Source organism: Elaeis guineensis, chromosome 8, assembly GCF_000442705.2.
Source record: "Elaeis guineensis isolate ETL-2024a chromosome 8, EG11, whole genome shotgun sequence".
Classification (NCBI taxonomy): Eukaryota; Viridiplantae; Streptophyta; class Magnoliopsida; order Arecales; family Arecaceae; genus Elaeis; species Elaeis guineensis.
Window position 1 is genome coordinate 134,660,411 of NC_026000.2, and position 16,342 is coordinate 134,676,752.

The following is a 16,342-nucleotide window of genomic DNA, read 5'->3' on the forward strand; positions in this document are numbered from 1 at the left end:
GTTTATCATATGTGATTGCATAAAGCACAAGCTTGAAAGGAGCGCAGGAATAGCTGGAATTGGACCATTTACGTGAGTTCCTAAGGTCACCATGTTGCAAATCTTGCTTATTATGCACTGGTTCAATTGGAGAAAGCAGGAGACATGACAAGTGGGAGCCTCACATTGTGGTTGGATGTTGGCACCAAAACCGTGTATTCTGGTTTCAGCCATCACAGCCTTCGGAAAAAAGCAGGTTAAGGGGCCATGGGAATTATTGTTTTGAAGAAATGAGAAGGAGCGCAGAAGCAAATATGCATTAGCTAAGTGAGCGCAAGCAACAGAAACAGGCTCAAACAGGCCACATCCCCAGCCCTCTTAACATCCAGAACTCCTAAAACAACCCCAAAGGGTGATGACTTCTCATTCTTGAAGCTGAACAAATTTATACAGCTCAACTGTAATCATTCTTCCTGTAAAAGTTCTTTATATCAGGTAAAAGAACCAACTCCTTTCAGACAATACACAAAGTTAATTCTTTCAGATAAAAGCAAAGTTAATCATGTCAGTTTTTTTGACTCTCCAACTTTTAATTAAAAGAACCCAACATATAATGTTAATTAAAAATTGACTGGTGGGACAATTGGTTCAAGAGATCTTCTCCTGCGAAATGCTACAAACTGGACCCTCCTATATTTATCTCCAAAAAGATGACACAAGCCTCATGCAGCCATCCCGCCAAGCTATAATGACAACTACATAGGCTTACATTACCAAGGACATGAATGTCGTCCCTGGTAAACGGTAAACATGTCAGCAACCAGCTAATGCTGTTTATCCTGCCACCCTGTGACTTCATTCTACGGAATCAAGCCAAAAGCCCAAGCTGATGACGAGATCTCCTCTGACCAAGAAAGTCGTATCAAGAACTGATGGAATGACCTGAGATAGCATCATATGTTCCATATACGGCAAATACCAGACCAACAAGAAGTATACAGTAATCCAACATTCTCTGCCATAATGCCATTGATGAACCCAGGAAGGTGAGATGAAATGAAGCTGGCAGGACAAAAGAGAGCAGGGCACACAGAGTGCTTCCAACAAAAGATATAAATGACCCAAAACCTGGGATAAATGAAGCCAACACAGCCAATGCCACCACTGCAAGTATGCGGATCCCATGCAAGCCTAGCCTCTCAGCAACTTGGACTTTGTTGCATGCCTTCTGAAACCATCTGCTTGACTTCAGCTTTGCCTCGAGAATCTCATGAATTGGGTGCATCATCATTGGAAATGTGAATGCTAGAGCAATGCAGAGCCCAACCTGGTGAATATTAGTAACCACATTTTAGAAAAAAAGCATTGTTAAGGCTATGAACTCAAGATGTGCTATGTAAAATGCAAGCACCAGATAGCAAATGATATGGTGCACCTCGCCATACATACAGATATAATGCAAGACCAGTCAAATAATCTGGCTTCCATCAATATAGCATATGTTATCAAGCTGTCAAACAATTATTAACTAATTATACAAATCACTGTCAGCTGAGAGAGTCCCATTAATTCCTTTAATCTACAAATTAAAAAGGAAAACTACCAGTTTTTTTAGCTATGCAAGAATGGTTTGCAATTTCAACTGATGTCAACAAGAATTTGCCACCATCCGTGATTGCATAATGAAATTAGAACTAAGTGATGCAGGTGATATATTCATTTCACATGGTGAACGGGCATCTGTTAGTAATTTCCATGAATAATTTGTAACTTGTTTGCTATTTTGCTGCAGAAAATTTATAAAACCTAGATATTCAGAATGGAGTGGGCAATCCATTTGAATAAATAAAGAAAAGCTAGCTCTAGTCCACTTCAATCTTCAACAAAAAGAAATCTGAAATAGTCAAACATACTTAAACAGCACCACAAGCTTGTATCAGCCACTTTTGATCTATTTTCTTCCTTTAGTGGATTGCACTTGAAAATTGAATATTTTCGTATGCTCATAATGCAAGTTGAACACTGAATCATAGGCTAGAAGGTTGCTCCTTGGCTGCATGAGCTTAGGTTGCAACTTATGAGGTAGATACAAGGTTTTAAAATCGGTACCGATGACCATCTCGGTCACCGGTCGGTTCAGTATGGTACCGGTTCGACACACGGTACGGTGGTTCGATTTTTTTCTTTTTTATTTTTTTAGATGGGAGGTGTCTAATCAAGTTTTTATGCATTATTAAGTAATTTACAACCCAAAATGATATTAAGTGATATTCGTTAATGTTCATATCACTCTGAAAATATATTTTTAATTTAAAAAAATATATACTTAACGAAAATTAATGATTTTAATGTCATCGTGTAGATCATCCATAGATCTATAATATATATTAAAATCTTGTCAAAAAAATTTGTTTTGATATAGTTTCTCCTTATTTTTTTTATTTTTTATTAATTTTTCAAAAAAAAAAAAAGAGAGGAAGAGAGGAAAGATAGCAAGGTTTTGAGAAACATACCTTAACAGCTTTAATCCACTTGAGTTTTCCTTAAGTCTTCAGTGTTAGGGAGTAAGAAACAGAGAGAGAGTCTGAGAGACGCCTAGAAACAGAGAAGAAGTCTTTCGACTTCTTCTCTATCTCCTAATATAAAAGAAAAGAGGCCAAACTGAGCAGTTTAGTTCGGTAAGCCCGCGTAGCGTCCGATTCGCAATGAAACAGTCTGGTTTGAGCACGAACCCAATGGTTGTCAATTTTTTTTTTTGGTCGGGTGCTGAAAACTAGGGCCAAACCAACCTGGTTCAGCGCCAATCCAGTTCGGTACGTCTTGAACCGGGTGGTTCGGTCCAGTTTTCAAAACCGTGGGTAGATATCCTTACCTGCCAACCAGCCTCTTGTGCCTATGTCTGCCTTGATCAGGAACTATGCATCACTTTCTTGAGGATTCTGGCCGACAGCTGGTTGCAAAATCTACTTAGTCCTAATGGAGCAATCTTGACTTGGCCAATTCCACATTTTATGGGAGAAGGTCTTGAGGATAATGACAACAACGAAATGATGGAAAATCAAGGGCTACTCCAGTAATAGCAGTTGTAATATGAGAAAGAATGTTACGAGGATGGTTCATTTACCCAGAGTACCTGCACCTATTAGAGCCAGGTGGGGGGATGATTCTTGGTTATATATCCTCAAGAAAAGTTTTTTGAAGATCAGAATGATTTGATGCCTAGGCAAAGGTCTGTAATGCAACCCTTTTACCTAAGTTCATGTAACACAGATGGTAGATAGACTGGCCAGTCTGAAGACATTGGCTTAATATATCACCCAATGGAATCCTTACGATACCAAACACAGACACTTTGATCTCTCCCCTTCATTCCCTATGGGGCAGCAATCTAAAAGGCAGTGTATATTTTCCTAAGCAATTACTTTACATGGCCTCCAAAGCCAAACAGCAGCATAATTTATTCTCCAATAGTCCAATTAATCATTTTCCCTCACAGTTGTTTGGAATCAACATATCATGTCAAACATGCACAGACACTAGCATGGGAATGAAAAACTTATTACTTGCATACCTTCGCAGCTAGAATCCTCCAGCTAAGCTGTTAACTTGTTGTAAATGGTCCAAAGTGTTGTGCACTACCTTATACTGACACCACTGTCTTCCAATATTATTTGTTGTGATTGGATTTATTTATGCACCTTTTAAACATAAAACCATCAAACTCATGGTTCTTTATTGCTATATTTAGATACTTTTTCTTGTTTCTTTTTGATGTGCATTTGCAGTATAACATACAATCCAAAATATTTTGTAATACACATGCAAAGCAAAACATCAAGAGAAAAAAGAGGCAGACATTTTGCACTAACCTTCACTGCAATAGAAGACAGGTTGTTGGGAAGATTAAGTGTAATGATATCTTTAGTCTCATCACCATAGGCAAAGTAGCCAAATATCCCAAAACAAATATACACAAGAGAAATCACAAGAAATGCCTGACAGAGCACCCATTGAAACTTCTTTCTTTCAGCCATCGATCTCTCCAAGGCCAAAGTCATGCTGAAGCCCTCAAAACAGAAGACTGCCACCCCAGCTGCGAATGGTAAACCCAAAGCCCCATTAAAAGCATTCCTTGTCTTGAAGGGATTATTGAATAGTGGGAAATCCTCCTTGATGACTATAGCCATGGCAAGAACATTGCAGGCATCAGCAAAGGCACTGAAGGGTGCAAGTGAGGCAAGAGATCGGATGAAGGAAAGGGCAATTTCAACAGGAAGGAGGACAAGAAAAATAAAGACAGAAGGTGAGACCAGGTAGTCTTTGGTCTTAGTCGAAGAGAAAACAGAGGAGAGGTTCTGTCCGATGAAGACTAGGTAAGCTACAGAACCCCCAGTTTGGGCAACTAAGATAAGAAGTTCAGTTAGACAGCGCCCTATTGACCCAAAGGCCTTTTCACCCAAATCTCCGTAAGTTTGGATTTGACTTGGCTCGTCTATTTCTTCTTCATCTTCTTCTAACTTATGTCTGCACTGGACCTGTGAAAAGTAGAAAAGTCGAAGCATCTTGATTAGAAAATAACTAATGGGAGATATCCAAAAGTAAACTTCTGCTTTTATAAATAGCTAGGCTTGGATTCTTTTAAGTGAACATAATGTAGCATATACCGTGGGCATTTTTTTAGTTTATCCTTACAGACATTATTGATGAACCTACTGTTCAAAATAACCACCTTGAAATGAAAATTTGAATTTGCAAGCACTTTCTTTTCTTTTATAACTCTGCACTGACAAAAGATGAAGTGATAAACAATTGCTTCTTTGAGGGAGAAATATTTCATGGTATGGTGGATGACACTTTGTTGCTTGTAAACTAAGCTGCAACATTTCAAAGTTCAGAGGAGAAACATTTTAACGGAAATATTGCAAATTTTTGGTAGTGATAAAACATTAATTAAAAGTCAAATGTTCCTTTGATGGTCGAATGTTTACAGGGGAGCTACTTCAAAAAGAAAGTGTAGCTATCCAAGCATTACCAAATCTCAGCTTAAGATGTTTGTTTGCTTAAGTCTAATTGGTCACATCATTGGACTCGCTTTTTCAAAAAAAACATCATTGGACTCGTCCATGGACCAATGAACCAAAGATACACATTGAAAATACAATACGGTGATTCAATAGAACATACTATGAGTTTTTATTTAATAATAGGGCAGTGAAAAGGCATACTTCAGTAATGAAAGAAAATGTTAAGAAAACATATCCCAAGAAAGATACAACTGTTTCTTAGTTTTGTAGTAAAAGCAACCTAAATGAAACTAAGCTGCCCACCAAGGTGTTGACGGGGACAAAAAAAAAAAAGTGGATTATAATGTTGTTTCAAGCAGTTATTTTGGTGTGAAATTACTAAGAGCCAAAATGCATTTCTAATTATGAAAAACATATTCAATCAAATTTGCATACAGGAAACCAAATAAGCAGATCTATTATCAGAGAAGGATTAGAAATAAACCTTACAAACCAAGCCTTTGGATATTGTTCTCAGGGATTCCGTCTGCCTTTTTCCAGGTCTCACCTTCTTACTCCCTAAGCATCATACAGAATCAAGCATCCCCTTTACTTATGCTTCTCCAATCTTTGTTCAACATGACTTTACCAACTTAAAACATTTTCCTGTCAATTTATCTTTTAATAGTGGAACTAATACGGCTCCTTAGTTTGCAAGTAACCCTTGACCTTTTTGGCTTCTACATACATTTCAGCATCCTTATATCCGGAGACTAATCTTATTCACTTATGCTATATAAATCATCTAAAAGAACAGATTATACAACACAACTGAAACAAACTTATGGGGAAAATGTGGGCCAGCACCAGCTTGATGTCAAATGAATTAAGTTTTGATGCTTCAGAAGATAACAGAAAAAAGTATGCACCTCAAGTTTTGTTAACTTTGGGTTTATGATTACAATTACAAAGGGAGAGCCAAACTGGATAACAATGGAGGTTTAAAACTGACCAACTGTTAAACTGTACATGCTTCATCAACATGTCGACAAAAACATATCTTGTCCAAATCATATAATGTGAATTCAGTACTGTGATTCCAGTTAAAACTAAAAATTTGTGGTCATCGGTAAGTTGATTGGAGATAGTCATCATTGCATTATTTAAGTTTGTTGCACCTATGGAAAGGCTTCCTTCTCCAATAGCCTATTACATTAGAGAAAAAGTAGGTTGTTCTCAGAGTTCTGCTACACTGTTCTAGTTAGTTCTAAGAAAAGGATGTTAACAAGAAATTAAGTTTAACTATATTTTTTTTCCTTCTAATTTCCAAGTAACTTGGTGGGGTACAGACTCTTGATCACTTTGTACAAAATAACTAATTTACCTATCTACTGAAGATAGATTTCGTGAAATATGTCTGGCAGCAACTTAATTCCCCAAGTTCCCTTTAAAACCTTTGCAAGAGTCAGATGGTATTATTATTTAAATTTAGGTAGACTCCCTTTCCACATTTCTAATATAACTATCATCAAAATAATGCATGACTTTTTTTGTGTAAATGCTTCTCCCTCCAATTCTCAACTCCAAAATTTTATACTCAAGGGTCCTTGTGCAAACAAAAAATAGGTGATGCCTATGATTCCTCCCATCCATAATGCTTCTCGAAACGAAACAGTAGAAAAACAAGATCAAAACATACAAAAATAAATTTTCTTCAAATACTTATTGTTGGGTTTTGGATCTGGTTGGGCCATCCATGATGGACTAGCATGACCAAGATCATCTGAAATTTAAATGTGAGAGGAAATAGTTGGGAGAAGAGAAGAAACTACCGGATAGTTTCTCCTTCTCTCTCCCTCATTTGCTTGAGTTTTTCCTTCACTCATTCATGTTCAAAATTTTGCCCCAGTAATTTTAAGTATTTCAAAGAGAGCAACAACATGGAACAACTCTCTGTCATTTTATTCTTGCATCAAAAGCACTTGCAGATTTCTTTGTCTGCTAAAGTGTGTGTTGTGCCAGAAGTAGAAAGATACGTGATTCAATCTCTCAGATCCTAGGAGTTTTCATCTTTGCACATTTTCAAGGTAACTCACAAAATTCGGAATTTTACCAAGTTTTTTTTGTTTTTATCAGCAATAAATAGAGAAACACATCAGCAGTGCCTCCTCAAAGAATGTCAAGAACAGATCAGTTCCACCTTAAAATGAATTATTCTAGAAATAGAAAAAAAAAAAAGAAAAGAAAAAACCCATCAGGATGAATTACATACTACTAAAGAAACAGATTGCTCAAGAAGGAGAGGAGGAGGAGAGATACTGACAAGGAGAAGCATACAGTAGTAGTTGGCAAGTCCGGCAGCAGCGACGCCAAGGGAGCCGGCGAGCCAGCCGGCGACGCGGAAGGCGAAGGGGAGGCCGAGCACTCCGGTGCCGACGATGGAGACCACGATGTTCCCCAGGGTCTGCGCCCACGTGGCACCTCCACCGCCCATTGCCTGTCCCTCTGGTCCCCGCCATCTCTCCACCGATCCCGCCGGCGAGGAGGGCCGCAGCAGCGGGACCGACACCGCCACCGCCTCTTCCGCCCTCTCTCCCATTCTCTGGAACAACGTCTGGTCGTCTTCTTCCGTTGCGTTCGCTTTCCGTTCTGCCCCCTCTCTCCCCTTTTCACCACTATCTCGGTTCTGGTGTGGATTTCGCGGTAGAAATGGATAGGGATTGCGTTAATTTTCCCGAACGTTCGCCGGCTGTAACAGAACTTGGCCTTTTAGTGTACCGGATACATCCTACAGTACAAATGCGGGACAGATCCTGAAGACGTCTGTGTCGGTATCAATGATAACGCGATAGCTATTAAAATTTTTGATGAAAACGGATACAAGGTTATGGATTATTTGATAGACCCGAACTGCCACAACTTGGAATGAAATCAGCCTAAATAGATAAATTTCACCATAATATAAAATTCATAGATGGATGCATTTCAGCATAGATTAATTATGGATCTCACTTGTCTAATAATTTTTTAATATATAATATCAAAAAAATATTAAAAAAATTATTATTGGGATAAGTCAATCGACCTCCGATTTTGACTCAACGTCAGCCGATCGAACATACAACTTCGACTCTACATCAGCTGATTGAACAAATCACACCGACTCATGATCGGTTGATCGACCTACAGTTGGCTACTATCGACCAACAACAAACGACTTGATTAACCTTCGATAGATGACCATCAGCATATCAGAGTTACCAATCAATGATCATTCAGATCTTCTACCGACTTACTACTATTGACCGACATATAGTCGACTTATCTATCCAACACATCCTAACCATTGTAAACGGTTATCAACTACGTGTCATGACAATTAGTGAAAATTAACGACCCACTAACTCTACAATAATGGTCCGATAATTTAGCGCCATAAAAAGTGGGACCACGTGCTCGACGATCACATCAGAATTATCTATAAAAGGAGGGTAAGTGAACAGCACCAGTAAGACACTTCTGAGCTAGAGCTCTGCTACTTTCGATATTTAAATCTACTACTGTTCATCAATTCCTTCTCTGACTTAAGCATCGGAGGATCCCCATCGGATACAACTCCGATTTGTGAGGATGCTATTTTGCAGGTACTCATCACCCGACGACAAACGACAGGAAGTTGGCCGCAACAGATTGACACACCAGGTAGGGAGAAAACTACGATCAATCATGCCGAAAATTAGAGCCCAACATTCAATCACCTCGGTGAGGCACTCTTCCTGTCAGAAAGATGCTCTTCCCCCACCTCTGATAGCAGAGCCCAGTTTCTCACGTCCTGTGGTCACCACAGATGCCTAGATCACTGCACTTGTGTAGTGGATGAATGTTTTGATGGAAGCGGTCAAAAGCCCCTAACAACAGCAAATCCAGCAGCAACAACAGCTGCCGGCAGAGCAACCGATGGCACAGTCGGTGCCATCCAGGCACAATTGTCATCCTCTGCAGCGATCACTTTCTTCCTCTCCGGAGTGACTGTCTTGACGCTCTCATCGAGACAGACAACTGCATTCTCGGCACTCTCACCATGCCACCCACTATTTGCAGCGTTCCCCCTCTCCTTCTCATCTTCACAGCGTTAGGAAGGAGAAACGACTGTGGATACCTTCTGTTTCTCCTTCAAGCTCATCAGAATGTTCCACCCCCAGAGTCTCCTGACAGCGGCGGTTAGATGACTATGAATGCAAGTTTCAAAAAATTGACCGCCGACTTGTCCGACTTCAAGTGGAAGGTCAGAAGTCCTTTAGTGATTCGACTTTCACACTGCCCAGTCTCTTTCTCAGCATATCTTGGATGAGTCGATCCCATCTTGATTCAAGATGCCACAAATGGAGTCATATGACGGCTTCACTGACCCGATCGATCACTTGGAGAGCCACAAAACTCTCATGATGATTCAGGGGGCAACCGACGTCCTCTTATGCATTGGCTTCCCGACAACTCTTCAGAAAGCTGCTCGGGCCTGATATTTTGAGCTTCAGTTGGAAAGCATCAACTCCTTCGAGTAGCTCGAATATTCTTTTCGTGGCTCACTTCAGCACTAGCCGAAGACCGTCATGAACATCCGACAGTCTCTTCTCGATCAAACAAGGAGAGACTGAGACATTGAGAGACTTTGTGGCCTGTTTCAACATGGCCACGCTTGAGGTGAGGGATCTCAATGAAGACATGGCTATATCGATCATGAAAAGGAGTCTGAGGAGATCCAGATTTGCCTACTCTTTAGACAAAACTCTCCCTCGGATCTATGCTGAACTTCTGGAGCGTGCGTACAAGTACATTCGCATGGATGAAGCTGCTTCTGACCGACGTCAGACAGATGAAAAAGGTCAGAAGAAGAAACTACAGAAAGATGAAACTCCGACTGAATCAAGTAGGCCGACTGTCAATAAACGAGTTTCACCTCGATGACGGAGTCTGAAGTCAAACAGTTATGGCAGGTATGACTTCTATACTCCTTTCTCTCTGCTCCTCGTGCGTAGATCCTAATAGAGATTGAAGGAGTAGAATATCTATGACACCCCTACTGATGAAAGCGCCATTAAGGAGCTGTGATAAGAAGTATTGTTGGTCCCATCGTGATCATGATCATGATACCAAACAATATATTCAACTTAGGAACAAGATAGAGGTCCTGATCGCATGAGGCTATCTTGAAAAATACTGAAGGAATCAACCGACTCAACCTCCTGCTGACCGACGATCTCAGCCATAAACTGAGAAAACTATCAATAATCAACCGACTGTAGGGGTGATTAACATGATCTCCGGACGATCAAACTAAGGGGCAACTTTCGAAGAAAAGTCGATGAAGAAATTTTGAATTTCAGAATCACAAGTTTTAGTCAACTACAAAGCAATAATAGACCGATAGATGGACGATCAATTCCTATCAACTATATTTCGATTTTTCACTGTAAAAGCTGACGTACAGAATATATTTCGGCTTTCACTATAAAAGTCAGAGAATCAACTTTATCTCGATACAGAATATATTTCGGCTTTCACTGTAAAAGCCAGAGAATTGACTTTATCTAGGTATAGAATATATTTCGACTTTTATTGTAAAAGTCAAAAGATCGACTTTATCTCAGTATCGACTATATTACGATTTTTTACTGTAAAAACTGACATACCGACTATACGATTTTTCACTATAAAAATCGACATACCGACTATACGATTTTTCACTGTAAAAGTCGACTCTAGTCAAATGACTATTATGCCGACTTAGTCTTAACTGAGCAGAATGCTATGCCAATACGACTAAAGTCGGATTAAAATCATACCGATTCGACTACGATCAGTCGAAGGATATTTGATAATCGAGTCGAAGGATATTTGATTTGCCATCGATTATCAAATATCTTGACATACTAATCTGACTAAGGTCGGATGGAGGGTATTTGGCTTATTACCGTTTATCTTAATATATAAAGTATGTCAAATAGATATACGACTAACGGATGATTCTACAAGTACTATCGAGTGTCTAGTTTACTGATCGATATTTGATTATACGACTACAATTCTATGACAATGAAAATATACGCAGAGTCTACACTTGGATAAAATTTTCTTTCATTCATCGAAGAGAAGATTATAAAATTAGACCAAAGTTCAATTACAAAATAGTTTGATTACAAAAAGAAAGCAAAAATTACACTGATCATCAGTCGTCATCTCCATCTCTTTACTCTGGTGTGGCATCAGTGATTTGAACAACTTCTGATGTTGTCGGTACTGTCTGCAGTCAATGCGACTTCTTCAGCAGCTCTACCTTCAAGAGCAAGAGGGATGATGTTGCTCAAATCAAGATCTGGGTACAACTTTCCAACTGCCCCACCTGGCCAACTACATCAACAGCCTGACCTGTTCGTATGAGAACAGAGAAGGGCTTCAGATCTTTCATCCACTATCGTTAGCATCCTTGGCTGCATGTCACTCGTTGCAAGTAAGACAGGAGTGTATCTGAAATCCGATAATAGTCTTCGACCATCTCGACTTCAATGGATGGCACCTCAGAGAGCACTGTCCGAGCCGACAATGCCAAAACTGGCTCAAGAACTGACGCCGCTAGTAAGTCAGATTCCCTCGACGCAGATGAAGCAGCTGTTCGATCCTTCTTCGGTTGGGATGGTCTAGCTTCGGATGCTCCCCTCTTCTTGGTAGTATGTTGATGAATATCGGCATTCGATACTCTTGCCCTTGGCCGTATAGCAGCAATCAGAACAAAAAGCTTGTTCGGTCATCAGCTCTCCCTGCAAAGGTACTGCCATGATCTTGAATCGAAGAAAATCTTTTCGATTGTCAACCTCCACCCGACTATTCTCGTTGGGGCCGATCCTTGGATCCCCAAGGAAGACGGATACTTAACCTGAAAGCTAGAAACAAAAAGACGAAGGAGGGTCTTCTGGCGCTAGGATGATCTTTCGATAGAATTTCTACAGCAGAGATGAAGACAAAATGAAAAGTAAAAGTTTGGCCAAAAGCAATCATATATATATATATAGGATTCCTTAATGTTCAGGATGAAAATGATCAAATCGAAGACTCATTAAATGACGACACATGGCAACATCCGGACCGACTATTAATCAGATGGTTCTACGTATCTGCTCCTGATCATGCCACCTCACCATCATCCATGTGAAAAGCTCCGACCCAATATCGTTCTGACATGTGGATGAAATCTACTTGTCAGAATCGTATCATCCAATGCCGAATCATCTTCTTGAAACGATGTTCGATACGACTTGTCTTATCGACATGACGGCCTAATGATGGTTCTGCAGCTATCGAAATGACAAAACAGCCGACTCTCATATCCCAAAGAAACTAATAGCCAAGTCGGGGCTCGAGATGACACGTGACGACTTTCTTCATCCAACGTGATAGACCACGTGGTGATATACACGTCGGATTATTTTGGACTTGAGAGTGGAGAGCAACTGTTGGAGCAAGTCAACCAACCTCCGACTTTGACTCAACATCGGCCGACCGAACATATAACTCCAACTCTATATCGACTGACTGAACAAATCACACTGACTCACGATTGGTTGACTGACTTACAGTCAGCTACTATCGACCAACAATAAATGGCTTGATCAACCTTCGATAGAAGACCATCAGCATATCAGAGTTACCAGCTGATGGTCATTAGGATCTTCTACCGACTTACTACTACTAACCGACATATAGTCGGCCTATCTATCCAACACATCTTAACCGTTGTAAATGGTTATCAACTACGTGTCATGGCAATTAGTGAGAATTAACGATCCACTAACTTCACAATAATGGCCTGATAATTTAGCATAATAAAAAGCAGGACCATGTGCTCGACGGTTACATCAGAATTATCTATAAAAGGAGGATAAGTGAACAGTACCGATAATACACTTCTGAGCCAGAGCTTTGCTACTCTCGATATTCAAATCTACTACTGTTCATCAATTCCCTCTCTGACCTAAGCATCGGAGGATCCCTATTGGACATAGCTTCGATCTATAAGGATATTATTTTACAGGTGCTCATCACCGGTGACAGACGACAGAGAGTTGGCCGCAATAATTATAAAAATATTTTTTTAATTTCAATTCAGTTCCATTTAATATAGCTCTATATTTTAAAAAATACTAAACTGATCTTTCTAATTATCGATATATTCCAATACAGTTCAGTCGTTTATTTACCAACAAATAGTATTATTTTTCTCTTTTAATAGATAAAAATATCCCTCGTTAATAGATGAGCTTGGAGGAGAAAGAGGAGGAGGAGGAGGAGATCATCATGGAGGGGGATGGCTTATGGATGACTTAGAGAAGGAGGAAGAAGAAGAGGCAGTGAAACAATGGATGAAAGTAGAGGGAGCTGTTATGAAAGAGTAATAGATAAGGAGAAAGGAGAGGAGAAGAGAAAAAGAAAGACACTCGCGATGGAGGAGGAGAGGATCAATCGAAGAGGAGAAAAGAGGGAGGAGGAGGAGGAGGAGGAGGAGGAAGAGGAGACGATGGAGGAATGGATAGAGGTGGAGAGAGCTATTATAGAGGAGAAGAAATAGGTGAAGAGGAAGAATGAGGGAGAAAGAGGGATGTCAGTGATAGAAGAGGAGATTAATCGGAGAGGAGGGAGTAGAAGGATGAGAATGAGGAGGAAGGAGATGATGGAGGAATGGATGGAGGTGGAGGGAGTCATCATGGAGGAGGAAAAACAAATGAGGAGGAAGAAGAGGAGGAAGGAGAAGGGAGCAAGAGGGATGCTGGTGATGGAGAAGGAGGGGATCAATCGAAGAAGAGGAAGGAGGAAGGAAGGAAGAGATGAAGATAAAGATAGTTTTATCATTTTATAAAATAATGGTATAATGTGATGGTCACGTAATATTTTTCTGTTAATGGAGATAAATAGTTAGATCATATTGGAATATATCGATAATTAGAAGGGCTAATTTAGTATTTTTAAAGTACATGATGTATAAATAAAATTAGATTAAAATTGAAAAATATTTATATAATTTTTTTAAAAATATAGTATAAGATGCTTAATTTCCGTATATTTGATGGTAGAGCTAGTCATTGGCCAAATTTGGGTACAAACAATGCTAAATTGTAAAGAGATCCGGTTTGAAGCCAAATAAAAATGGATATAATTTGGATACAAAGTTCGATCCATCGTCAGCTCTCGCTGATAATCGTCCGCCTCCGTATTTACATGGTATTTTATGGTGCAAATTATGCACCATTAAAAAATCCAAACCATGACTTACCAGATCCGGGGGGGGGGGAGAGAGATCGATCATCATAATTCCGGAATAAGAAAAAGGTGCAATCGGTGAGCATTACACCATTTGATCATGATCCTACGCAGTGTTGATATTTGGATCTGTTTCAGGTCCGTGTAAAGTATATTTTTAAATATTTAATTCACATAAGAGATACATGACCTAGCTCAGAAAGGACCCAAGCACTGAACTGAAACTGGACTCGAACAATCAAATAATACCAACATGACCCTCTCTATTTGGAGAATTTTTTTAAATAATATTTTTTTAATAAAATATTTTTAAAATATAGTGGTTCGGAAACTATTTTCTAATCTACTGTTTGATATGTGCTATGTGTGAAATCACAGCCAATTCGATTAGTGATGCGGCATCACTAAAATCATGACTTAAAATAATGATTTCAAGAAATCGTACTTTTAAACCATAATATTTTATTAAATATCAGTCCACGATTCTATATGAGCCTTTTTTTTTTTTTTTTTTTTTTTTTTTTTCCCACTTTGACAACGTGGGCGCGCGGGGAGGGGGGCGGGATTGTTCTATTTTCTTTTTCCTAAGGGTAGGGGGTGAGATTATATATTAAATAAAATAAAATAATATGTTAAATAAAATAAAAATAAAAAAGATGGTGTGTTGAATAAATAAAAAAAAAATATAGATTAAAAAAATAAAATATATATATTAAATAAAAAAATCTATGATGCCATTAAAATTAAAAAATAAATCTGTGGTGTGTTAAGTGTGCAGTGGATATTTGTTGATTATTTTATGCAAGAAGCGTTGTGGAAGGGTGCTGACGGCGGTGCAGACAAGGTGGAGAGATGTTTGGAGGGGAGATGGGTGGCGTATAAAAATAAAAAAAAATATAATAAAATAAAATAAAAATAAAAATAAAAATAAAAAAATAAAAAAATAAAAAAAAATTCTTCATACCATCCCGCCGTCTATCCTAACTTCATGCAGTTTTTGCAGCCCACCATCCATCGTCTGTGACGTCACTCACATCTTCATCCTACGATGTGGTTCTGTTAGATCTTGGCCCACGGTGCAATCTGTGCACCCTCATCTCTATACAGCCCTCCTCTCTATCAACCATGGCTTCACGTTCTCCAATCTTTTCGGACGGCAAATAATTTTTTTTATTTTTATTAAAATTTATAAAATTCAATACACTTTAGATTTTTTTTATATTTCAATAATATCATAGGCCTTATTTTTATTTATTCTGCACATCATTTTTTTTTTAATTTTTAATTTTTATATTTATTTATTTTATATATTATTTTTTATTTTATTTAATATATAATTTTATACTCCTCCCCCTCTCCTCCCCCTTTCCCAATGCACACACCACCCAGCCAAGCGCCCGGTGAAGTGCAAAAAAAAAAAAAAAAAAAAAAAAAAAAACAACGCCCCGCGCGCGCCCTCAATAAGCGCGCCCAAAAAAAAAAAAAAAAAAAAAAATTTCTCTAACACTGTATGCGATAGTATTGAACCAAAAAAAATAAATAAAAAATCAGGCTTCAAGCCACGATTCCATAAAATCGTGATTTGAGAATATGAATTTTTAAAATCATGACTTTAAATCACGATTTTAGTGATACCACATCATCAGTCAAGTTGGCACAAACAAAATGATAGATGGAGAAATAGTTTCCAAACCACCGTATTTTCAAATATTTTATTAAAAAAATATTATTTTTTTAAAAAAACTTGTTATTTTGTCTCATGCAACTTAAATACTACTACAAGATTCCTTTTTGACCTGTTATACCTAATGAATGGATCAAAGAAACAAAATCTGATGTACCTTACCTCTACAGATCTGTCAAACAAGCAAGTAAACCTCCCACTAATAGTGCTCCTTAGAAACCAACCAAGGGAACTATAATTCTCCAGAGATTGCAGGAGGGAGGATTAACAAAGAGAGGAGCATACAGGAAGTTGCGTGCAGTAGCAACACGTGGAGAGTGCAGGAACTGTGACGCTAGGAAGCCTGCAAGCCAGCCCGCAGCACCCA

The 16,342-nt window shown here is 38.8% G+C and overlaps 1 protein-coding gene across 3 annotated transcripts; it reads right to left on the minus strand.

Moving 5' to 3' along the window:
* Positions 1 to 503: 503 nt before the first annotated feature.
* LOC105049511 (amino acid transporter ANT1) lies at positions 504 to 7,759 on the minus strand. 3 transcript variants are annotated; one of them, XM_073262013.1, is made up of 4 exons: positions 7,320 to 7,759; positions 5,488 to 5,561; positions 3,849 to 4,514; positions 504 to 1,306 (listed from the first exon to the last, which is right to left on the minus strand). In XM_073262013.1, the coding sequence occupies exons 1-4, from the start codon at positions 7,579 to 7,581 to the stop codon at positions 902 to 904; spliced, it is 1,407 nt and encodes a 468-aa protein (XP_073118114.1). In that variant the 5' UTR covers positions 7,582 to 7,759; the 3' UTR covers positions 504 to 901. The 3 variants fall into 3 exon arrangements, with proteins under 3 accessions (XP_073118114.1, XP_010927473.1, XP_010927472.1); XM_010929171.4 differs by having other exon boundaries at positions 7,306 to 7,758; XM_010929170.3 differs by lacking the exon at positions 5,488 to 5,561 and having other exon boundaries at positions 7,306 to 7,750.
* Between the last annotated feature and the right edge of the window lie 8,583 nt (positions 7,760 to 16,342).